This window comes from Ranitomeya variabilis, chromosome 4 (genome assembly GCF_051348905.1).
Source record: "Ranitomeya variabilis isolate aRanVar5 chromosome 4, aRanVar5.hap1, whole genome shotgun sequence".
Taxonomy (NCBI): Eukaryota; Metazoa; Chordata; class Amphibia; order Anura; family Dendrobatidae; genus Ranitomeya; species Ranitomeya variabilis.
Window position 1 is genome coordinate 594,058,460 of NC_135235.1, and position 25,835 is coordinate 594,084,294.

General features: G+C 43.4%; 1 protein-coding gene across 25 annotated transcripts in view; it reads left to right on the forward strand.

Annotated features, from left to right (window-relative positions):
• Positions 1–25,835, forward strand: part of BCAS1 (brain enriched myelin associated protein 1) — a 180,780-nt gene that overhangs the window by 30,259 nt on the left and 124,686 nt on the right. For 23 of the 25 annotated variants that reach the window (XM_077253177.1, XM_077253187.1, XM_077253188.1 and 20 more), the window contains exons 2-3: positions 5,385–5,466; positions 22,779–22,851. In XM_077253177.1, coding sequence (XP_077109292.1) covers positions 5,395–5,466; positions 22,779–22,851 — 145 coding nt within the window. In that variant the 5' untranslated portion in view covers positions 5,385–5,394. Of the gene's footprint in view, positions 1–5,381; positions 5,467–22,778; positions 22,852–25,835 lie in introns of all 25 variants that reach the window. The other 2 variants (XM_077253184.1, XM_077253178.1) reach the window with 1 other exon arrangement.

The following is a 25,835-nucleotide window of genomic DNA, read 5'->3' on the forward strand; positions in this document are numbered from 1 at the left end:
ACTGGCACTGGCCCTTCTGGCATTTGCCAGAAGTGCCCGATGGCCAGTCCGGCCCTGTGATAACCTATATACGGAGGAAATCTGTTTGGGCGCACGGCAGAGCTCGGAAGGGAAGGAGCACCATTTCACTTTTTGAATGTAAAATTTGCTGGCATAATTGGCGGACACCATATCCTGTTTGCAGAGCCCCTGATGTGACTAAACAGTGGAAATCCCCTACAAGTGACACCATTTTTTAAACTAGACCCCTTATGGAACTTATCTAGATGTGCATTGAGCACCTTGAACAAACAGATGCTTCACAGAAGTTTATAACGTAGAGCCATGAAAATAAAAACTAAATCTCATTTTTCACAGATAAATCTTTTTTAGCTCCAAATTTAGCATTTTCAAAAGGGTAACAAGAGAAAATGCTTCATTAAATTTGTTGTGCAATTTCTCCTGAGTATGCCGATACCCCATATGTGGGTAAAATCTACTGTGAGTGCATGGCAGGGCTTGAAAGGGAAGGAACACCATTTGACTTTTTGAATGCAAAATTTGCTGGAATAATTAGCGGATGCCTTGTCGCATTTGGAGATGTGCCTAAATAGTGGAAACCCCCCACAAGTGACTCCATTTTGGAAACTAGACCCCTTTGGGAAATTATCTAGATGTGTATTGAGCACCCTGAAACCCCAGGTTCTTCACAGAAGTTTATAACGTTAAGCTGTGAAAATAAAAAAAATCACATTTTTCCCGCAAAAATCTTTTTAGCTCCAAATTTTGTATTTTCACAAGGGTAACAGGAGAAAATGAACTCCAAAATTTGTTGTGCAACTTCTCCTGAGTTTACTGATATGCCATATGTGGTCAAAAACTACTTTTGAGCAATGCTCAGAAGGGAAGAAACGCCATATTAATGTGCAGATTGTGCTGCACTTGTTTGAGAGTGCCATGTTACATTGGCAGAGCCCCCCCATAAGTGACTCCATTTTACCAATTACACCTCCCAATGAATTCATCTAGGGGTGCAGTGATTATATTGACATCACAGGTGTATCACAAACTTTTATACCATTGAGCAGTGAAGATAAAATAATTTACATTTATACCACCAAGATTGTGTGTTAGCCCCAAGTTTTACATTTTCAGACTGGGAAATGGGTAAAAATGGCACCAAAATTTGTCCCACAATTTCTACTGAACTTAGAAATACCCCATATGTGGCTGTACAGTACTGCTTTGCCATACGGAGAGACTTGGGAGGGACGGAGTGCTATTTGCCTCCTGGAGCGCAGATTTTCTTAGAATAGCTTGCAGACTCCATATAGTGAGCCCCTAAGTGCTAGAAAAGTAGAAGCCCCCCTCAAGTGACCACATTATAACCCTTTAGGAATTTATCTACGTAGTGACGATTTTGACTCCATGGGTGTTTTCCAGAAACAAACAGTAGTGGATGTTGCTGAGTGAAAATTGCGAACTGCCGTTGTAGTGACCGGTACATTATGCCCAGCTCATGCTTCTGGAAACACGCACCTAGACAGGCTCTCATAACTAGAGAAATGCCAAACATGTGGGGGCTAAATGTGGTTTAGGCACACTGGGGCTCAGAAGGAAGGGGGGAATTGGGATTTGGGAGCCAAGAATTTACAGAATTTCTTTTTGGGGGCAAGGAGCCTTTTTGCTTTTCCAAAACCTTTGTACTATAAGTAACGTAGAAGACCCCTATATTTCCATTAATAGATCACAGACCTGAGTGAGGACTTGCTTTTTTGTGGATTGAGCTGAAGCTTTTATTGGGAACATTTTACATAACATTTATGATCACGGTTATCTGGCGCTCTACGGAGCACTTAGATTTCCATCTAAATCTCCTAGTGACTAGTGTTGAGCGATACCGTCCGATACTTGAAAGTATCGGTATCGGAAAGTATCGGCCGATACCGGCAAAGTATCGGATCTAATCCGATACCGATACCCGATACCAATACAAGTCAATGGGACTCAAGTATCGGACGGTATCCCTGATGGTTCCCAGGGTCTGAAGGAGAGGAAACTCTCCTTCAGGCCCTGGGATCCATATTAATGTGTAAAAGAAAGAATTAAAATAAAAAATATTGCTATACTCACCTCTCCGACGCAGCCTGGACCTCACCGAGGGAACCGGCAGCGTTCTTTGCTTAAAATGCGCGCGTTTACTTCCTTCCGTGACGTCACGGCTTGTGATTGGTCGCGTGCCGCCCATGTGGCCGCGACGCGACCAATTACAGCAAGCCGTGACGTAATTTCAGGTCCTGAATGCAGAATTAGGCATTCAGGACCTGAAATTACGTCACGGCTTGCTGTGATTGGTCGCGTTGCGGTCACATGGGTGGCACGCAACCAATCACAAGCGGTGACGTAATTTTAAAATGCGCGCGTTTCCTGCCTCCCGTGACGTCACGCCCATGTGACCGCGACGCGACCAATCACAAGCCGGAACGTAATTTTAAACTCCTGAATGCCTAGAATTAGGCATTGAGGACCTGAAAATTACGTCACGGCTTGCTGTGATTGGTCGCGTCGCGGCCACATGGGCGGCACGCGACCAATCACAAGCCGTGACGTCACGGAAGGAAGTAAACGCGCGCATTTTAAGCAAAGAACGCTGCCGGTTCCCTCGGTAAGGTGCAGGCTGCGTCGGAGAGGTGAGTATAGCAATATTTTTTATTTTAATTCTTTCTTTTACACATTAATGTTGTTTCGATACCGATACCCGATACCACAAAAGTATCGGATCTCGGTATCGGAATTCCGATACCCGCAAGTATCGGCCGATACCCGATACTTGCGGTATCGGAATGCTCAACACTACTAGTGACGTGACAGATGAAACCCCCGATGGATCCATTCACTATAATGAGGCAGCAGAGTTACTCTGGACTCCTCTGGACTCTGTTCAGCGGTGTCCTTCTTTTCAAAAGTGCACAAATTTGTGTCCGACGGCACTTTTATGCAATCCTAAAAGAAGGACATCGCCAGATCACAGGTCCTATGGCGTCCACAGTGCATCCATCTGCCCCATTATAGGGAATCTTCCGCCGGGGGTTCTGTCTGAATCACGTATTTCAGAGATTTATACGGAAACCCCAGTGTAAGAGCTCACCGTAGAGCACAGGATAAATGTGCGCCGAGCCTTGCTGCAATCTTTGGGAGGTTGAATGAAAAGGATGTGAAGAATTTGTTTTATTTATTTGTTACGCCATTCCTCGTACAGTACAAGTGATTAGGCAACTTTATTCTTTGGGTCGGTGCGATTACAACGATACCAGAGTTATATCAGGTTTCTATGTTTGGCTGCTGTCACACATTACAAGACGCTTTTTATTGTGAAAACTAGTTTTTGCATCACCATATTTTGAGAGCTATAATTTTTTCATATTTCGGCCAACAGAGTCATGCTATGGCTTGTTTTTTGAGGGAAAAGCTGACTTTTTATTGGTAGTATTTTCAGACACATGACATTTTTTGATCTCTTTCTTTTCTGATTTTTGGGAGACAGAATGAACATAAACCAGCAATTCAGGAATTGCTTTTTGTTTTGTTTTTTTAATACCATTCCGTATCTGGTAAAATTGGTAAGGCAGCTTTATGCGTGTTTTTTGGACGTATGAGAGGCGCAGAAAATATGGATTGCATACGGTACAATGATTCTCTATGGCCCAGCTCCTATCTGCCGTATTTTATGGACCGGTATTATATGGTCTTGTACGGCCGTAGAAAATCGCAGCATACTGCGTTTATCAGCGTATTGCGCAAAAAATACACCAATGAAAGTCTATGGGGGCGAGAAGATTATGGATTACACACGGACCATGCGTGTGACTTGCGAGAAACACGCAGCGGTGTTCTCTAGAAAAGCCGGCAATTCAGTGCGGTGTACAGTAAAATCACACTGACAGAATAGAATAGGTAGAATAAATGTGTACACATAGAATAGGTATATATATATATATGTCAGTGAGACATATATATATATATATATATATATATATATATATATATATATATATATATATATATATATATAATTTAGTGCTAGATAGCAGAAAAGCCGGTAATTCTATTCCCGGCTTTTCCTCTCTCCGTCACAAACCCGACAGGATATGAGACATGGTTTACATACAGTAAACCATCTCATATCCCTTCTTTTATTACGTATTCCTCTTTACTAATGTAACAAGTGTCTCTGTGTAAAATTTGGGGGCTCTAGCTATTAAATTAAAGGGTTAAATCCCGAAAAAAATTGGCGTGGGCTCCCGTGCAATTTTCTCCGCCAGAGTGGGAAAGCCAGTGACTGAGGGCAGATATTAACAGCCTAGGGAGGTACCATGGTTATAGGACCCCCCCTGGCTAAAACATCTGCCCCCCACCTCAGAAAAGGCACATCTGGAAGATGTGCCTATTCTGGCACTTAGCCTCTCTCTTCCCACTCCCGTGTAGAGGTGGGATATGGGGTAATGAAGGGTTAATGTCAACTTGCTATTGTAAGGTGACATTAAGCCAGGTTAATAATGGAGAGGCGTCAGTTATGACACATATCCATTATTAATCCAATAGTACGAAATGGTTAATAAAACACACACACATTATTAAAAAGTATTTTAATGAAATAAAGACACATGTTGTTTTGATATTTTGTTATACTCTTAATCCACCTGAAGACCCTTGTCACCTGAAATAAAGTTAAACAAAACAAACAACAATATTCCATACCTTCCGTTGTTCAGTCTTGTCCCACGCTGTAAATCCATCTGAAGGGGTTAAATCATTTTACACCCAGGAGCTCTGCTAATGCAGCTGTGCTCCTGTCTGTAAAACTTGGTGAATGAATGGAGTGCAGGGAAATGTACTGTAGATACCTCGAGTCGCGGTGATGCGCCCTCTGCTGGATGAACTCATATGAACTCGAGCGTGAGAAAATATTCGGAAAAGTTCCCAGGCTCGAGTTCATATGAGTTCATCCAGCAGGGGGCGCATCACCGAGACTCGAGGTAACTACAGTACATTCCCCTGCACTCCATTCATTCACCAAGTTTTACAGACAGGAGCACAGCTGTAGAGGTCAGTCTGCTCACCGGGCCCCATACAGCACTAAGGGCAGTAATGCCCTGATGGCGGCCCTGACTGTAGAGATCAGTCTGCTCACTGGGCCCCATACAGCAGTAAGGGCAGTAATGCCCTGATGGCGGCCCTGAATGTAGAGGTCAGTCTGCTCAGCTTCTCCTGCCCGACAACACGCTGCCTGCAGATAGGTCACTATGTACAATGTGATGGACTCCCTTGCTCACCTCAGTTACAGTCACATGCAGAATAAATCCCCAAAAAACACATTTGTCATTGTGAATTTGTTCTCTCAGCAGATTTCTCGTCATGGGAAATGCAGTGAGCAGCTCGGAGTTTGAAGAGGAGCAAGAAGAACCCATAAAAGAAAGTAATCCGGAGGTACAAAGTGTATATTACAGTGAACCCACAGTTACCATTTATGTCAAATAAAACCATAAACATAAGTCATTTGAAAATGTTCTCCTCACACAAACACCAGTCTTGATGAATACAACCTCACACTGTGTACATACATTATATATCCAGCTGTGGAGCATAATACATTATGTAACTGAGGATCAGTACAGGATAAGTAATGTAATGTATGTACACAGTGACTGCACCAGCAGAATAGTGAGTGCAGCTCTGGAGTATAATACAGGATGTAACTCAGGATCAGTACAGGATGAGTAATGTAATGTATGTACACAGTGACTCTACCAGCAGAATAGTGAGTGCAGCTCTGGAGTATAATACAAGATGTAACTCGGGATCAGTACAGGATAAGTAATGTAACGTATGTACACAGTGACTCCACCAGCAGAATAGTGAGTGCAGCTCCGGAGTATAATACAGGATGTAACTCATGATCAGTATAGGATAAGTAATGTAATGTATGTACACAGTGACTCCACCAGCAGAATAGTGAGTGCAGCTCTGGAGTATAATACAGGACGTAACTCATAATTTGTAGAAGATAAATAGTTTAATGTACAGTGTATACAATAACTCCATATTTAATATCACCTTAAAACTTCTACTCAGAGGTCGACATATCTTTTAAGTATATAATCTGGCCATTATTCATACAGTATATGTATTTTTAGGATTAAAATATATTATAATGATGAGCATGGAAACTTGTTTGTCTGGTTCCCAGTGAGGTTTTTTTTTATTAAATGTGTTGAGGAGGACGATCACAACGTATTGTTGGATTAGTCACTGTATGAGCAGGACAGGCGTCACCGTTCTTCATTCCTTGCCTGAAGGCAGCACGTAACCTTTACACTGGTAGTATGTACTGTATGATGCACATGACCAAAAGGACGGTCAATACAAGGAAGGCTGATGTATCCTTTTTTTTACATATTTATATTATGTAATTAAAGGAAAACTGTTGTAACATATATGCCTGACCTTACTCCATCACCATCTGCTATCAAGCGTTAATGCTTTGCGTCTGTGGTCGGCACTTGCAGCGTGACTGGGAAAGGTGTCACCTCTGGATGGCACAACTTTGCAAACATTGTCCAGCCAAGCCCTCTTGATGTTACTCTTCTTACTGTGATATGTGATGGCAAATGAGCTATGTAGTCATTTTAATTAGTGTTTTATTATACAGTTATGGCCAAAATTTTAAAAACTAGCATCATTTTTTGGTTTTCACAGTTTTCTGCTCCAACGTTGTTATATCTTTACAATTATCAGCATTTCATACGTTTTTAAAAATTTTACAAGACCCAATAATTACAGAGTTTCTCTATATTTTTCAAGACTTGAACCCCTCGCCATGGCAGCTGGATATCAGCTTCTGGGCAGAGACAAACCGACGTATAACTTGTGCACGGATCGCATCATAAACCTCATCCTGACTGTCATCTCTCCTGACCTGAGCTTGACAGCTGCATAGAAATACATCACACTGTCAAGCTCAGGTCAGGAGAGGCGTAGGGATGCAATCATCACACAAGTTATACAGTAGTCTGTTCCTGCCCTCTGGGCCAAATAGTCCCTACTGATGAATGCCCTCTCTTGTCTCATAATTTATTTATTATTTATTTTACTGACTTACTGTATATTGCCCCATTAATTCCACAGCACTTAACAAACATCATCAGCACTGTCCCCACTGGGGCTCACAATCCAGATTCCTATCGGTATGTCTCTTGATTGTAGGAGGAAACAGGAGCACCAGGAGGAACCCCCCTGCAAAAACGGGGAGAACATATAAACTTCTTAAACATGTTGTCCTTGGTTGGATTTGAATCTAGGACCTCAGCGATGCAAGGATGCAGTGCTAACAACTGAGCCACCGTGCTGCCCCTCACAATTTATGTTATGTTATGTTTGTTCTCCCACATTTTGAGGATTGACCACAGGTTCCCAATGGGATTGAGATCGGTGGAGTTTCCTGGTGATGGACTCAAAATTTCAATGTTTTGTTCACTAAGCCATTAAATTATCACTTTTGGCTTATGACTTGGTCTCCATTGTGCTGGAAAAGGCATCTTGATCATCAAATTGCTCCTGGATGGTTGGGAGATGTTGCTCTTGGATGAAGTTTAGATCCAATTCTTTATTCATCTCAGTGTTCTTAAACAAAATTATGAGTGAGTCCCCATCCATAGATGAAAAGCCCCAAACATGAATGGTTCTGGATACTCTACTGTTGGTATCACACAGGACTCATGGTAGCACTCACCTATTCTTCTCCGTACACTCATTTTTCCAGATATCCCAAACAGTCTGAAGAGGGCTTCATCAGAGAAAATAACTTTATCATAGTCCAATCCCTGTACTACCTGTAAAGTTATTTTTTCTTTTGAAGTCCCTTTCTGACTGTCACATTAACAATGCTGCAGACAATAACAAAAGTTCAAGGTGCTCTGCCCAAGTTGATGGCATGAGTCACTGAGCTCATTGATTGGCAGCACTGTTAATGTGACATTAGAGCTGCAAGCAGTAGCAAACCATGTGAGCAGCGGCGGAGACTCAGCACTGTACCTGAGGAGGGTGAGTAATGAATAGTTGAGGAGGGTGCGGAAAGAATAGTTTGTTTTTGCTGCCGGGGGATAAGGGTTTTCTTAAACCAGAACTTGACATGGAACTGTTTGACATTTCTTTTTACTTTATGTCTCTGTCTGATCTCCTGAACTTATACTCCTGACCACATCCCACCTATTGAATATGACATTGTCTTCATTCCTCCGGTACTAACCTGTTTGCTGAATATTCTACTACCAAATTGCTCCACCAGCATTAGCTGCTTTGCGGATCCAGCCCAGAGGCTTACACTGCAAAGACCAGAACCTGTATAGTGTGAAAGGGTGAAAACCAGAGAGTTCCTTGGAGTGATTTGTGCCAATTTAGTCTATGCTAGCCCGCTTAGGAGTTGAGAGGTCCCTATGAGAACTGTCATCGTCATCAGTACAATTTACTTTTAATAAAGACACAGGTAATGTGTATATAGTATGCTGCAGTTAGGGGCTATGAACTCTTTGATTGTGTGATTGAGTTCCATGTCTATCTTAGGCAATTGGCATTTGAGTGTGCTGGAAACAATCTAGATTGGCTGAGAACAGTGATTGCTTCAGTATTCAATATGGTGGACACATATGAAGGGAAACTCCATGGGAAAAACAGAAATTGCTTACTCTTTTGATTATTTGTTAGCAACACCCTAAGGCTGGAGTTACACAAGCGTTAAATACAGGCGAGTGCTATGCGAGAAAAAAATCACATAGCACTCGGACCGCTGATAATCTATGGGGCAGTAACACCCACACATATATATATGTATTTATATTGCACCAAAAGATAGAAGAAAAGCCGGTAATTCATCTGCTGGCTTCTGTAAAATCTTTGCAGGAGCCGACAGGATAGAAGAGATGGATTGCATATAGTAAATACATATAGAATAGGTAGATATATAGATGTCAGTGACAAATACAATTAGTACAGTGTGTGTACAAATTACTGGACATGTATTTAATTAATAAAAGATTATTTTACGGAAAAAAAGGACATGGGCTCCCATGCAATTTTCGCAACCGGCAGAGGGAAAGCCAGCAACTGGGGGCAGATGTTTATAGCCTGGGAAGGGGGTAAAACCCATGGAGCTTCCCAGGCTATTAATATCAGCTCACAACTGTATACTTAGCCTTTACTGGCTATTAAAATAGGGGAGCCACCCCAAAAATTACGTGGGGTCCCCCTAGTATTAATAACCAGCTAAGGTTATGCAGACAGCTGCGGGCTGATATTAATAGCCTAGGAAGGTGCCATGGATATTGCCCCTCCTGGGTTAAAAACATCAGCACTCAGCCACCCCAGAAAAGGTGCATCTCTAAGATGCGCCAATTCTGTCACTTAGCCTCGCTCTTCCCACTTGCCCTGTAGCATTGGCAAGTGGGGTAATATTTGTGGGGTTGATGTCACCTTTGCATTGTAAGGCAACATCAAGCCCATGGCTTAGTAATGGAGAAGTGTCAATAAGACACCTAACCATTACTAATCCTATAGTTGTTACATGTTAAATAAAGACACAACTAGAATAAAGTCTTTTAACCCCTTCACCCCCAAGGGTGGTTTGCACGTTAATGACCAGGCCAATTTTTACAATTCTGACCACTGTCCCTTTATGAGGTTATATGTTGTGAATTTGCTTTTTGCTCCCTCTAGTGGTTACTAGTTTTTTGACTCTGGTTTTTCTGTCATTCCTTTTATCCGCACCTGGGTCGTTAGTTAGGGGTGTTGCTATATAAGCTCCCTGGACCTTCAGTTCAATGCCTGGCAACGTAGTTATCAGAGCTAGTCTTCTGTGCTCTTGTCTACTGATCCTGGTTCCAGTTATATCAGCTAAGTCTGCCTTTTGCTTTTTGCTATTTGTTTTGGTTTTGTATTTTTGTCCAGCTTGTTCCAAATCTATATCCTGACCTTTGCTGGAAGCTCTAGGGGACTGGTGTTCTCCCCCCGGACCGTTAGACGGTTCGGGGGTTCTTGAATTTCCAGTGTGGATTTTGATAGGATTTTTGTATTCTGCAGACTTCCACGTTCCTCTGAGACCCTCGCCATTGGGGTCATAACAGTTTGCCAGGCCAGTATTAAATGTTTAATGCATTGCAGAAGAGGGATTATAAGAAAGAAGATTCTGAGTTTTTTTTTTTTTTTTTTTTCTTCTTCCCCTTTACCTCAGAGTGGCTATGCTTGCTGCAGACATGAATGTCCAGACCTTGATTACAAGTGTGGACCAGCTGGCTACTCGTGTGCAGGGCATACAAGACTATGTTATCAGAAATCCTAGGTCAGAACCTAAAATACCGATTCCTGAACTGTTTTCCGGAGACAGGTTTAAGTTTAGGAATTTCGTGAATAATTGTAAATTGTTTTTGTCCCTGAGACCCTGTTCATCTGGAGATTCTTCTCAGCAAGTAAAAATTGTTATTTCGTTCTTACGGGGCGACCCTCAGGATTGGGCTTTTTCGCTGGCGCCAGGAGATCCGGCATTGGCTGATCTTGATGCGTTTTTTCTGGCGCTTGGTTTACTTTATGAGGAACCCAATCTTGAGATTCAGGCAGAAAAGGCCTTGCTGGCTATGTCTCAGGGGCAGGACGAGGCTGAAGTGTATTGCCAAAAATTTCGGAAATGGTCCGTGCTGACACATTGGAACGAGTGTGCACTGGCCGCTAATTTTAGAAATGGCCTTTCTGAAGCCATTAAGAATGTTATGGTGGGTTTTCCCATTCCCACAGGTCTGAATGATACTATGGCACTGGCTATTCAAATTGACCGGCGGTTGCGGGAGCGCAAAACCGCAAATTCCCTCATGGTGTTGTCTGAACAGACACCTAATTCGGTGCAATGTGATAGAAAAACCGCAAATTCCCTCATGGTGTTGTCTGAACAGACACCTGATTTAATGCAATGTGATAGAATCCTGACTAGAAATGAGCGGAAAATTCATAGACGCCGGAATGGCTTGTGCTACTACTGTGGTGATTCTACACATGTTATCTCAGCATGCTCTAAACGTATAGCTAAGGTTGTTAGTCCTGTCACCGTTGGTAATTTGCAACCTAAATTTATTCTGTCTGTAACTTTGATTTGCTCACTGTCATCTTATCCTGTCATGGCGTTTGTAGATTCAGGTGCTGCCCTGAGTCTCATGGATCTCTCATTTGCTAAGCGCTGTGGTTTTACTCTTGAACCATTAGAAAATCCTATTCCTCTTAGGGGTATTGATGCTACACCATTGGCAGCAAATAAACCGCAGTATTGGACACAGGTTACCATGTGCATGACTCCTGAACACCGCGAGGTGATACGTTTCCTGGTTTTACATAAAATGCATGATTTGGTTGTTTTAGGGCTGCCATGGTTACAGACCCATAATCCAGTCCTGGACTGGAAGGCTATGTCAGTCTCAAGTTGGGGCTGTCGTGGTATTCATGGGGATTCCCTGCCTGTGTCTATTGCTTCTTCTACGCCTTCGGAAGTTCCGGAGTATTTGTCTGATTATCAGGATGTCTTCAGTGAGTCTGAGTCCAGTGCACTGCCTCCTCATAGGGACTGTGACTGTGCTATAGATTTGATCCCAGGCAGTAAGTTTCCTAAGGGAAGACTGTTTAATCTGTCGGTACCTGAACATACCGCTATGCGTTCATATATCAAGGAGTCTCTGGAGAAAGGACATATTCGTCCGTCTTCTTCCCCTCTTGGTGCGGGATTCTTTTTTGTGGCAAAAAAGGACGGATCTTTGAGACCTTGTATTGATTATCGGCTTTTAAATAAGATCACTGTCAAATTTCAGTATCCTTTACCGCTGTTGTCTGACTTGTTTGCCCGGATTAAGGGTGCCAAGTGGTTCACCAAGATAGACCTTCGTGGTGCGTACAACCTTGTGCGCATTAAGCAAGGTGATGAATGGAAAACCGCATTCAATACGCCCGAGGGTCATTTTGAGTACTTGGTGATGCCTTTTGGGCTCTCCAATGCGCCTTCAGTTTTTCAGTCCTTTATGCATGACATTTTCCGGAAGTATCTGGATAAATTTTTGATTGTTTATCTGGATGATATTTTGTTTTTTTCTGATAATTGGGATACGCATGTGGAGCAGGTCAGGTTGGTCTTTAAAATTTTGCGTGAAAATTCTTTGTTTGTCAAGGGCTCAAAGTGTCTCTTTGGTGTACAGAAGGTTCCCTTTTTGGGGTTCATTTTTTCCCCTTCTGCTGTGGAGATGGACCCAGTCAAGGTCCGAGCTATTCTTGATTGGACTCAGCCCTCGTCAGTTAAGAGTCTTCAGAAGTTCTTGGGCTTCGCTAACTTCTACCGTCGTTTTATTGCTAATTTTTCTAGCATTGTGAAACCTTTGACGGATATGACCAAGAAGGGCTCCGATGTAGCTAACTGGGCTCCTGCTGCCGTGGAGGCTTTCCAGGAGTTGAAACGCCGGTTTACTTCGGCGCCTGTTTTGTGCCAGCCTGACGTCTCACTTCCCTTTCAGGTTGAGGTGGATGCTTCGGAGATTGGGGCAGGGGCCGTTTTGTCGCAGAGAGGCCCTGGTTGCTCTGTTATGAAACCTTGTGCCTTTTTCTCTAGGAAGTTTTCGCCTGCCGAGCGAAATTATGATGTGGGCAATCGGGAGTTGTTGGCCATGAAATGGGCATTTGAGGAGTGGCGTCATTGGCTCGAGGGTGCTAAGCATCGTGTGGTGGTCTTGACTGATCACAAAAATCTGATGTATCTCGAGTCTGCTAAACGCCTTAATCCGAGACAGGCCCGCTGGTCATTGTTTTTCTCCCGCTTTGATTTTGTTGTCTCGTATTTACCAGGTTCAAAGAATGTGAAGGCCGATGCTCTTTCTAGGAGCTTTGTGCCTGATGCTCCTGGAGTCGCTGATCCTGTTGGTATTCTTAAAGATGGAGTTATCTTGTCAGCTATTTCTCCGGATCTGCGACGTGTGTTGCAGAGATTTCAGGCTGATAGGCCTGAGTCTTGTCCACCTGACAGACTGTTTGTCCCGGATAAGTGGACCAACAGAGTCATTTCCGAGGTTCATTCCTCGGTGTTGGCAGGTCACCCGGGAATTTTTGGCACCAGAGATCTGGTGGCCAGGTCCTTTTGGTGGCCTTCCTTGTCAAGGGATGTGCGGTCATTTGTGCAGTCCTGTGGGACTTGTGCTCGAGCTAAGCCTTGCTGTTCTCGTGCCAGCGGTTTGCTCTTGCCCTTGCCTGTCCCGAAGAGACCTTGGACACATATCTCCATGGATTTCATTTCTGATCTTCCGCTATCTCAGGGCATGTCAGTTATCTGGGTGATATGTGATCGCTTCTCCAAGATGGTCCATTTGGTTCCTTTGCCTAAGCTGCCTTCCTCTTCCGATCTGGTTCCTGTGTTTTTCCAGAACGTGGTTCGTTTGCACGGCATCCCTGAGAATATTGTGTCAGACAGAGGATCCCAGTTCGTTTCCAGGTTCTGGCGATCCTTTTGTAGTAGGATGGGCATTGATTTGTCGTTTTCGTCTGCTTTCCATCCTCAGACTAATGGACAGACGGAGCGAACCAATCAGACTTTGGAGGCTTATTTGAGGTGTTTTGTCTCTGCTGATCAGGACGATTGGGTGACATTCTTGCCGTTGGCTGAGTTTGCTCTTAATAATCGGGCTAGTTCCGCCACCTTGGTTTCGCCTTTTTTCTGCAACTCTGGTTTCCATCCTCGCTTTTCTTCGGGTCATGTGGAGCCTTCTGACTGTCCTGGGGTGGATTCTGTGGTGGATAGGTTGCAGCAGATCTGGAATCATGTGGTGGACAACTTGAAGTTGTCACAGGAGAAGGCTCAGCGCTTTGCCAACCGCCGCCGCGGTGTGGGTCCCCGACTACGCGTTGGGGATTTGGTTTGGCTTTCTTCCCGCTTTGTTCCTATGAAGGTCTCCTCTCCCAAATTTAAACCTCGTTTTATTGGGCCTTACAAGATATTGGAAATCCTTAATCCTGTATCTTTTCGTCTGGATCTTCCTGTGTCGTTTGCTATTCACAATGTATTTCATAGGTCCTTGTTGCGGCGGTACATTGTGCCTGTAGTTCCTTCTGCTGAGCCTCCTGCTCCGGTGTTGGTTGAGGGCGAGTTGGAGTACGTGGTGGAGAAGATCTTGGATTCTCGCCTCTCCAGGCGGAGGCTTCAGTACCTGGTCAAGTGGAAGGGCTATGGTCAGGAGGATAATTCCTGGGTGGTCGCCTCTGATGTTCATGCGGCCGATTTAGTTCGTGCCTTTCATGCCGCTCATCCTGATCGCCCTGGTGGTCGTGGTGAGGGTTCGGTGACCCCTCACTAAGGGGGGGGTACTGTTGTGAATTTGCTTTTTGCTCCCTCTAGTGGTTACTAGTTTTTTGACTCTGGTTTTTCTGTCATTCCTTTTATCCGCACCTTGGTCGTTAGTTAGGGGTGTTGCTATATAAGCTCCCTGGACCTTCAGTTCAATGCCTGGCAACGTAGTTATCAGAGCTAGTCTTCTGTGCTCTTGTCTACTGATCCTGGTTCCAGTTATATCAGCTAAGTCTGCCTTTTGCTTTTTGCTATTTGTTTTGGTTTTGTATTTTTGTCCAGCTTGTTCCAAATCTATATCCTGACCTTTGCTGGAAGCTCTAGGGGACTGGTGTTCTCCCCCCGGACCGTTAGACGGTTCGGGGGTTCTTGAATTTCCAGTGTGGATTTTGATAGGATTTTTGTATTCTGCAGACTTCCACGTTCCTCTGAGACCCTCGCCATTGGGGTCATAACAGTTATAACTCTGGAACGCTTCAACGGATCCTGGTGATTCTGACATTGTTTTCTCGTGACATATTGTACTTCATGATAGTGGTAAAATTTCTTTGATATTACCTGCGTTTATTTGTGAAAAAAATGGAAATTTGGCGAAAAATGTAAAAATTTTGCAATTTTCCAAATTTGAATTTTTATGCAATTAAATCACAGAGATATGTCACACAAAATACTTAATAAGTAACATTTCCCACATGTCTACTTTACATCAGCACAATTTTGAAACCAAAATTGTTTTTTGTTAGGGAGTTCTAAGGGTTAAAATTTGACCAGCAATTTCTCATTTTTACAACACCATTTTTTTTTAGGGACCACATCTCATTTGAAGTCATTTGAGGGGTCTATATGATAGAAAATACCCAAGTATGACACCATTCTAAAAACTACACCCCTCAAGGTGCTCAAAACCACATTCAAGAAGTTTATTAACCCTTCAGGTGTTTCACAGGAATTTTTGGAATGTTTAAATAAAAATGAACATTTAACTTTTTTCACAAAAAATTTACTTCAGCTCCAATTTGTTTTATTTTTCCAAGGGTAACAGGAGAAAATGGACCCCAAAAGATGTACAATTTGTCCTGAGTACGCCGATACCCCATATGTGGGGGTAAACGACTGTTTGGGCGCATGGCAGAGCTCGGAAGGGAAGGAGCGCCATTTGACTTTTCAATGCAAAATTGACTGGAATTAAGATGGGATGCCATGTCGCGTTTGGAGAGCCCCTGATGTGCCTAAACATTAAACCAGTCCACAAGTGACACCATTTTGGAAAGTAGACCCCCTAAGGAACTTATCTAGATGTGTTTTGAGAGCTTTGATCCCCCAAGTGTTTCACTACAGTTTATAACGCAGAGCCGTGAAAATAAAAATTCTTTTTTTTTTTCGCGAAAATGATTTATTAGCCCCCAGTTCTGTATTTTCACAAGGGTAACAGGATAAATTGGACCACAAAAGTTGTTGTCCAATTTGTCCTGAGTACGCTGATACCCCATATGTGGGGGGGAACCACTGTTTGGGCGCATGGCAGAGCTCGGGAGGGAAGGAGCGCCATTTGGAATGCAGACTTAGATGGATTGGTTTGCAGGCGTCACGTTGCATTTGCAGAGCCCCTGATGTACCCAAACAGTAGAAACCCCCCACAAGTGACCCCATATTGGAAACTAGACCTCCCAAGGAACTTATCTAGATGTGTTGTGAGAACTTTTAACCCCCAAGTGTTTCACTACAGTTTACAACGCAGAGCCGTGAAAATAAAAAATCCTTTTGTTTCCCACAAAAATGATTTTTAGCCCCCCAAATTTATATTTTCCCAAGGGTAACAAGAGAACTTGGACCCCAAAAGTTGTTGTGCAATTTGTCCCAAGTACGCTGATGCCCCATATGTTGGGGTAAATCCCTGTTTGGGCGCACAGGAAAGCTCGGAAGGGAAGGAGCACTGTTTTACATTTTCAATGCAGAATTGGCTGGAATTGAGATCGGACGCCATGTCACGTTTGGAGCACCCCTGATGTGCCTAAACAGTGGAAACTCCCCAATTCTAACTGAAACCCTAATGCAAACACACCCCTAGCCCTAATCCCAACGGTAACCCTAACCACACCCCTAACCCTGACACACCCCTAACTCTAATCCCAACCCTAATCCCAACTGTAAATGTAATCCAAACCCTAACCCCAACTTTAGCCCCAACCCTAACCCTAACCCTAGCCCTAACCCTAGCCCTAACCCTAGCCCTAACCCTAACCCTAGCCCTAACCCTAGCCCTAGCCCTAACCCTAACGGGAAAATGGAAATAAATACTTTTTTTAATTTTATTATTTTTCCCTAACTAAGGGGGTGATGAAGGGGGGTTTGATTTACTTTTATAGCGTTTTTTATATCAGATTTTTATGATTGGCAGCTGTCACACACTAAAAGACGCTTTTTATAGCAAAAAAGTTTTTGCGTCTCCACATTTTGAGACCTATAATTTTTCCATATTTAGGTCCACAGAGTCATGTGAGGTCTTGTTTTTTGCGGGACGAGTTGACGTTTTTAATGGTAACATTTTCGGACACGTGACAGTTTTTGATCGCTTTTTATTCCGATTTTTGTGAGGCAGAATGACAAAAAAACAGCTATTCATGAATTTCTTTTGAGGGAGGCGTTTATACCGTTCCACGTTTGGTAAAATTGATAAAGCAATTTTATTCTTCGGGTCAGTACGATTACAGTGATACCTCATTTATATCTTTTTTTATGTTTTGGCGCTTTTATACGATAAAAACTATTTTATAGAATAAATAATTATTTTGGCATCGCTTTATTCTGAGGACTATAACTTTTTTATTTTTTCTTTGATGACGCTGTATGGCGGCTCGTTTTTTGCGGGACAAGATGACGTTTTCAGTGGTACCATGGTTATTTATATCCGTCTTTTTGATCGCGTGTTATTCCACTTTTTGTTCGGCAGTTTTATTGTTTGTTTTTTTATTTAGATAAAGAAATGTATTTATGGGAATCATTTTTTTTTTTTTTTTCTTTATTTAGGAATTTTTTTATTTATTTATTTTTTACACATGTGGAAATGTTTTTTTTTACTTTTTCCCGGGGGGGACATCACAGATCGGTGATCTGACAGTTTGCATAGCACTCTGTCAGATCACCGATCTGACTTAGAGCACTGCAGGCTTACCAGCGCCTGCTCTGAGCAGGCACTCGGTAAGCCACCTCCCTCCCTGCAGGTCCCGGATGCCGCAGCCATCTTGGATCCGGCACCTGCAGCGAGGAAGGAGGTAGGAGACCCTCGGAGCAACGCGATCACATCGCGTTGCTCCTGGGGTCTCAGGGAAGCCCGAAGGGAGCCCCCTCCCTGCGCGACGCTTCCCTATACTGCCGGCACACCGCGGTCATGTTTGATCGCGGTGTGCCAGGGGTTAATGTGCCGGGGGCGGTCCGTGACCGCTCCTGGCACATAGTGCCGGATGTCAGCTGCGATAGTCAGCTGACACCCGGCCGCGATCGGCCGCGCTCCCCCAGTGAGCGCCGCCGATCGCGCTGGACGTACTATCCCGTCGGTGGTCATACGGGCCCACCCCACCTCAACGGGATAGTACGTCCAATATCAGAAAGGGGTTAAGAGTAAGAATAAAATGGGAAAACTGTGTTGTGTTTTATTTCATTAAAATACTTTATTCTGGTTGTGTCTTTATTTAACATGTAACAACTATAGGATTAGTAATGGATAGGTGTCTTATTGACACCTCTCCATTACTAAGATGTGAGCTTGGTGTCACCTCACAATACAAAGGTGAAATCAACCCCACATCTATTACCCCACTTGCCACCTCTACAAGACGAGTGGGATGAGCGAGGCTAAGTGCCAGAATTGGCGCATCTTAGAGATGTGCCTTTTCTGGGGTAGCGGGGAGCGGATGTGTTTAGCCAGGGGGGCCAATAATCATGGTCCCTTCATAGGCTATCAATATCAGCCCCCAGGCGCTGGCTTTCCCTCTGCTGTTTCCAAAAATTACGCGGGAGCCCACGTCATTTTTTCCCCAAAAAGAATCTTTTATTAATTACATACATGTCCCATAATTTGCACACACACTACTAATTGGATTCGTCACTGCAATCTATATGTCTACCTACTCTATATGCATTTACTGTATGCAAACCATGTTTTCTATCCTGTCGGCTCCTGCAGTGATTTTACAGAAGCCGACAAATGAATTACCGGACTTTCTTCTATCTCTCTGTGCAATATAAATACATTATATATATATATATATATATATATATATATATATATATATATATATATATATATATATATATATATAAGAAAAAAAGGAAAACAGCACAAACAAAGTAACAAAAAAAGTGGGTCTTTAATGCCTGGACGGCGTGGCGACGTTTCGGATTTTCCAATCCTTTTTCAAGCTTGAAAAAGGATTGGAAAATCCGAAACGTCGCCACGCCGTCCAGGCATTAAAGACCCACTTTTTTTGTTACTTTGTTTGTGCTGTTTTCCTTTTTTTCTTATATTATTGGAACCACCTGAACACTGGTTTGGAAAGCTTTGCACTGCAAGTGTGGTAATATGATGCTGTTCTAAATTTTTTCAATATATATATATATATATATATATATATATATATATATATATATATATATAGTATGTGTGTGTTACTGACATGTGTGTATATATATATACAGTATATATATATATATATATATATATATATATATATATATTCTATGTGTATATTTCTATTCTAACCTGTCACTCTGTGATTATACTGTACGCGGCAGATCATTTGCTGGCTTTTAATCTATCTATTTGTCTATCTATCTATCTAACTAATATATCTACCGTATTTTCTGGTGTATAAGACGACTGGGCTTATAAGACGACCCCCAACTTTTCCATATAAAATATGGGATTTGGGATATACCCGCCGAATAAGACGGGGGTCATCTTATACGCCCAGTCATCTTATACGGCGTGTGGTTCCCAGGGTCTGGAGGAGAGGAGACTCTCCTTCAGGCCCTGGGATCCATATTCATGTAAAAAAAGTCAAGAATAAAAAAAAAAAAATATGGATATACTCACCCCTCCGACGGACCCTGGACCTCAGCGGTGCAAGCGTCTGCCTCCGTTCCTAAGAATGCAGTGAGTGAAGGACGTGCGATGACGTCGCGGTCACGCGACCGCTCATGTAACCGCGACGTCATCGCCGGTCCTTCACTCACTGCATTCTTAGGAACGGAAGCAGACGCTTGCACCGCTGAGGTCCACGGTCCGTCGGAGGGGTGAGTATATCCATATTTTTTATTTTTATTCTTTATTTTTTACATGAATATGGATCCCAGGGCCTGAAGGAGAGTCTCCTCTCCTTCAGACCCTGGGAACCATCCAGGATCGCTCTGTGCACCCGTACCCGGCGTATAAGACGACCCCCGACTTTTGGGACAATTTTTAGAGGTTAAAAAGTTGTCTTATACGCCGGAAAATACGGTAATATACAGGGGTTGGACAAAATAATGGAAACACCTAACGTTTTGGCATCATAATCTTCGAACATGTTATAAACATGCAAATCTATCTATCTAATATACTGTATATATATGTGTGTGTGTTTTGAAGAATATTTCGTTTTAAAACGATGTGTAAATAACAGAGAACTGCTGTAGGTAAAAGCTCATGTTAAAATTGCATTGCATACGGATTGCATATGGATGACCACACGAAGAACACTCGTGCGACTCTCGGCCGAGAGAATCGGACCGATTTTTAATACGTTAAGTGTGACGCCGGCCTAATAAATATTTTCTGACATAAACTGTTACTAAAGGAGCCACTCTAACCCTTTGATAACTCTGTGTGCAGGAAGAGTTCGGCCGGCGTCACACTCGGCGTAAGACAATACGGTCCGTATTTTACGGCCGTAATACGGCCGAAATACGGTGAAATGTTCCCAAAATAGTGATCCGTAAGCAGGGTGTGTCAGCGTATTTTGCGCATGGCATCCTCCGTATGTAATCCGTATGGCATCCGTACTGCGAGATTTTCGCGCAGGCTTGCAAAACCGACATCTAATGGATTTATGTGCTCAAATGTTCATTAAAACATATATACAGTATATATATATATATATATATATATATATATGTCATTGAGACACATATATATATATTCTGTATTTAGATTTTATTCAGCGCGATATCTGTGAAAAGCCGGTAATTCAATTGCCGGCTTTTCATTTCTCCTGCCTAAACCCGACAGGATATGAGACATGGTTTACATACAGTAAACCATCTCATATCCCCTTTTTTTTTGCATATTCCACACTACTAATGTTAGTAGTGTGTATGTGCAAAATTTCAGCGCTGTAGCTGCTGAAATAAAGGGGTAAATGGCGGAAAAAATTGGCGTGGGCTCCCGCGCAATTTTCTCCGCCAGAATGGTAAAGCCAGTGACTGAGGGCAGATATTAATAGCCTAGAGAGGGTCCATGGTTATTGGCCCCCCCGTGGCTAAAAACATCTGCCCCCAGCCACCCCAGAAAAGGCACATCTGGAAGATGCGCCTATTCTGGCACTTGGCCACTCTCTTCCCACTCCCTGTAGCGGTGGGATATGGGGTAATGAAGGGTTAATGCCACCTTGCTATTGTAAGGTGACATTAAGCCAGATTAATAATGGAGAGGCGTCAATTATGACACCTATCCATTATTAATCCAATTGTTGTAAAGGGTTAAAAAACACACACACACAAGATTAAAAAGGATTTTAATTAAATAAACACAGCGGTTGTTGTAATAATTTATTGTTCTCGCAATCCATTTCCAGGCCCTCGCTTGGCAAAATAATAAACGCACAAGATACATACCCTCAGCTGAACCGTCACGTCCCACGAAGTAATCCATCTGAAGGGGTTAACTAATATTACAGGCACGAGCTGCGATAAACCACTCGCTCGTGCCTGTAATCCCCGGGTGCTGAAAGGAAAGCAGGATCTGTACTTACATTGAGTCGCGGTGAGGCGCCCTCTGGTGGATGTTCTCATGAACTGCAGCCTGGGAACTTTTTCCCACGCTCCAGGTCATATGAGGACATCCACCAGGGGGCGCATCACCGCGACTGAAGGAAATGTAGGTCATTGACCTACATTTCATTCATTCGCCGGGGGATTACAGGCACGGAGCACAGCTGCATTTAGCAGGGCTCCTGCCTGTAATATTAGTTAACCCCTTCAGATGGATTACATCGTGGGACGTGATCTGACATCAGAAGGTATGTATATTGTGCGTTTATTATTTTGCCAAGCGAGGGTTTGCAAATGGATTGCGAGAACAATAAATTATTACAACAACCGCTGTGTTTATTTCATTAAAATCCTTTTTAATCATGTGTGTGTGTGTTTTTTTAACCCTTTCCTACAATTGGATTAATAATGGATAGGTGTCATAATTGACGCCTCTCCATTATTAATCTGGCTTAATGTCACCTTCTAATAGCAAGGTGACATTAACCCTTCATTACCCCATATCCCACCGCTACAGGGAGTGGGAAGAGAGTGGCCAAGTGCCAGAATAGGCGCATCTTCCAGATGTGCCTTTTCTGGGGTGGCTGGGGGCAGATGCTTTTAGCCACGGGGGGGCCAATAACCATGGACCCTCTCCTGGCTATTAATATCTGCCCTCAGTCACTGGCTTTACCACTCTGGCGGAGAAAATTGCGCGGGAGCCCACGCCAATTTTTTCCGCCATTTAACCCTTTATTTTAGCAGCTACAGTGCCCAAATTTTGCACATACACACTATTAACATTAGTAGTGTGGAATATGCAAAAAAAATGGGGATATGAGATGGTTTACTGTATGTAAACCATGTCTCATATCCTGTCGGGTTTGTGAAGGAGAAGGAAAAAGCCGGCAATTGAATTACCGACTTTTCACTAACACCGCTGCGTATTTCTCGCAAGTCACACTGCAGGTCCGTGTGGAATCCGTATTTTTCTCGCCCCCATAGACTTTCATTGGCGTATTATTAGCGCAATACGCTGACAAACGCAGCATGCTGCGATTTTGTACGGCCGTAGAAAGCCGTATAATACTGAACTGTAATATACGGCTAATAGGAGCAGCCCCATTGAGAATAATTGTGCCGTATGTAATGCGAGTTTTACGGACGTAGTTTCTGCGCTCTTACGTCCGTAAAACTCGCCAGTGTGACGCCGGCCTTCAGAGGGGACAATACCACATCTGCATGCTGGACATATTCAAAAGTTGCTTCAGCAGTGCCAGGCTAAGCTGCCACAAGAATGATGATGGCAGCTGAGACCCTCCTTAGTTTCTAGATATAAACACAGTTACATTTTGGGATAACTAATAAATATATTTTGTCTCTGCAGTTTGCTGTTGAGGTGAAGAATGGACCTGTCACCCTGCAGAGTTTACCAGCAGTTATCTCTGGAATGAACCAAGGTATTTATTCTCCCAGAAAATTGTTGCAATTACACTTGTTTTGTTATACACGTTTATTTCCTTTGTGTGTATTGGAACAACACTAAAAAAACAGAGAAAAGGCAAATTAGACATAATTTTACACAAAACCTCTGTCAAATATACTCACTCACCTTTTATGCACACACACTGATTACAAGCAACAGGTCAGGATGTTACCTTTAGTTGCCATTCAAACCCATTTGTGCCAACTTCTGTGCATGTTATCAGTAGAGATGAGCGGTGTTCGAGTCGAACTGTTCGCCAATTTCAAATTCGAGCTGTTTTGGGCGGTGTTCGAGTCGTTCGACGAACCCAAACAATTTGCTTAAAATTCGGCTGTTCGAGTTTCTGTTCGATAACTGTTCGTTCACCAAAAGCCTAGCTTGATTTGCACATTAAAACTGTTTATCATTGTTAATGGACTGTTTCAGTGTATAGTGGGCGGGGGATAGATCTGTGCTGTAATAAAGCCGATCTCCATTTTTTTTCTTTCCCGTATTTACAGCCTATCAGCAGTGCACACACACAGCAATGTGAATGTGATGCACTCAAGCAAGGGCATGTGTCATTGGCTGTGTATGTCACATGTCCTTGCCCTATAAGAACCAGCCATTTGCCCCATCGCCACCATTTCCTCACTGCTGCAGCTTAGTGTTAGACGGCACCGCTGCTGCTGTGGTCGCTATACAGACTAAGAGTGGTTTTTTTGGAGTGAATTGTCAGAGAGATAGGTTTAGGGAGTCGGGAGGAGTCGGGACTAGTTGTAATATCAGCCCTATTCAGGGTAGGTTACAGCAGTTCATAGCACTGTTTGCCAGGCAGGTCTGAGCCAGTTCTGTGCAAGTGTTAGGCCATGTGCACACGTTCAGTATTTTTCGCGTTTTTTTTGCGTTTTTTCGCTATAAAAACGTGATAAAAACGTGAAAAAAACGCTAACATATGCCTCCCATTATTTTCAGTGTATTCCGCATTTTTTGTGCAAATGTAGCCTTTTTTTCCGCGAAAAAATCGCATCGCGGAAAAAAAAGCAACATGTTCATTAAAATGCAGAATTGCAGGGGATTCCGCACACCTAGGAGTGCATTGATCTGCTTACTTCCCGCACAGGGCTGTGCACACCATGCGGGAAGTAAGCAGATTATGTGCGGTTGGTACCCAGGGTGGAGGAGAGGAGACTCTCCTCCACGGACTGGGCACCATATAATTGGTAAAAAAAAAAGAATTAAAATAAAAAATAGTCCTATACTCACCTTCGATGTCTTCCCGCCTCTCCGCTGCATGCTGCCGCTTCGGTTTCTATAGCTGGTGTGCGGTGAAGAACCTGCGATGACGTCGCGGTCTTGTGATTGGTCGAGACCGGTCATGTGACCGCTCACGTGACCGCGACGTCATGGAAGGTCCTGAACCACACCGGCATCCATAGGAACGGACGCCTGCAGGTGAGTATAACCATTTTTTTTATTTTTTTTATTACTTTTAAACATTCTATCTTTTACTATAGATGCTGCATCTATAGTAAAAAGTTGGTCACACTTGTCAAACACTATGTTTGACAAGTGTGACCAACCTGTCAGTCAGTTTTCCAAGCGATGCTACAGATCGCTTGGAAAACTTTAGCATTCTGCAAGCTAATTACGCTTGCAGGATGCTAAAAGAACGCGAAAAAAACGGAAAAAAAAACGCAAAAAAAAATGCGGATTTCTTGCAGAAAATTTCCGGTTTTCTTCAGGAAATTTCTGCAAGAAATCCGGACGTGTGCACATACCCTTAGTTGCAGCATTTGGTGTAATCTAGCTCAGCCAATCCTTTTGGGCTAGTAGCATTGTCTGATAGTCATCTGAGTAGCCCGCCTGTGAAGCTAGCTACACCGCCTGTGTATCTCAATTTTTACGGCATCTAACCCAGTAAATCGTTTTGGGGTTTTGGGCTTAGTAGCAGTGTCTGCACGTCAGCAGAGTAGCCCGCCTGTGAAACTAACTACACCACCTGTGTATCTCTATTTTTACTGCATCTAATCCAGTTAATAGTTTTGGGCCTAGGAGCAGTGTCTGCACGTCAGAAGAGTAGCCAGCCTGTGAAACAAACTATACCGCCTGTGTATCTCTATTTTCACTGCATCTAATCCAGTTAATAGTTTAGGGCCTAGGAGCAGTGTCTGCACGTCAGCAGAGTAGCCCGCCTGTTAAACAAACTATACCGCCTGTGTATCTCAATTTTTACTGCATCTAATCCAGTTAATAGTTTTGGGCCTAGGAGCAGTGTCTGCACATCAGCAGAGTAGCCCGCCTGTGAAACAAACTATACCGCCTGTGTATCTCAATTTTTACTGCATCTAATCCAGTTAATAGTTTTGGGCCTAGGAGCAGTGTCTGCACGCCAGCAGAGTAGCCCACCTGTGAAACTAACTATACCGCCTGTGTATCTCTATTTTTACTGCATCTAATCCAGTTAATAGTTTAGGGCCTAGGAGCATTGTCTGCACGTCAGCAGAGTAGCCCGCCTGTGAAACAAACTATAGCGCCTGTGTATCTCAATTTTTACTGCATCTAATCCAGTTAATAGTTTTGGGCCTAGGAGCAGTGTCTGCACTGTCCGATGAGCCCTGGTGCAATAGGTTATGATGTATAGCCTAGGCCAATGAGCTCAAGAGGTGGGGCAAATCACGCTGCAGGAGTGGTCTCAGATCAGGCACCTATGCACCCTTCGGCAGAGTTTTGAAATAGCAACGAAGATGTTTAGTGCTGACGATGCCATTATCAGCATGACCATTCCGGTGATTTACATGCTGGAGCACACCTTACACAGTGTTCGGAGTCAGGTGGTGGAACAAGACGAGGAGGAGGAACAGGAGGAGTCGTATGCGGAAGGGATCATATCTCCAAGGTCAAGAAGGTTGGCAGCACCAAGGCGGCTGGCATTGGAGGCTGGGGGAGAGGGATTACCGAGGGCCCATGGTAGCAGCC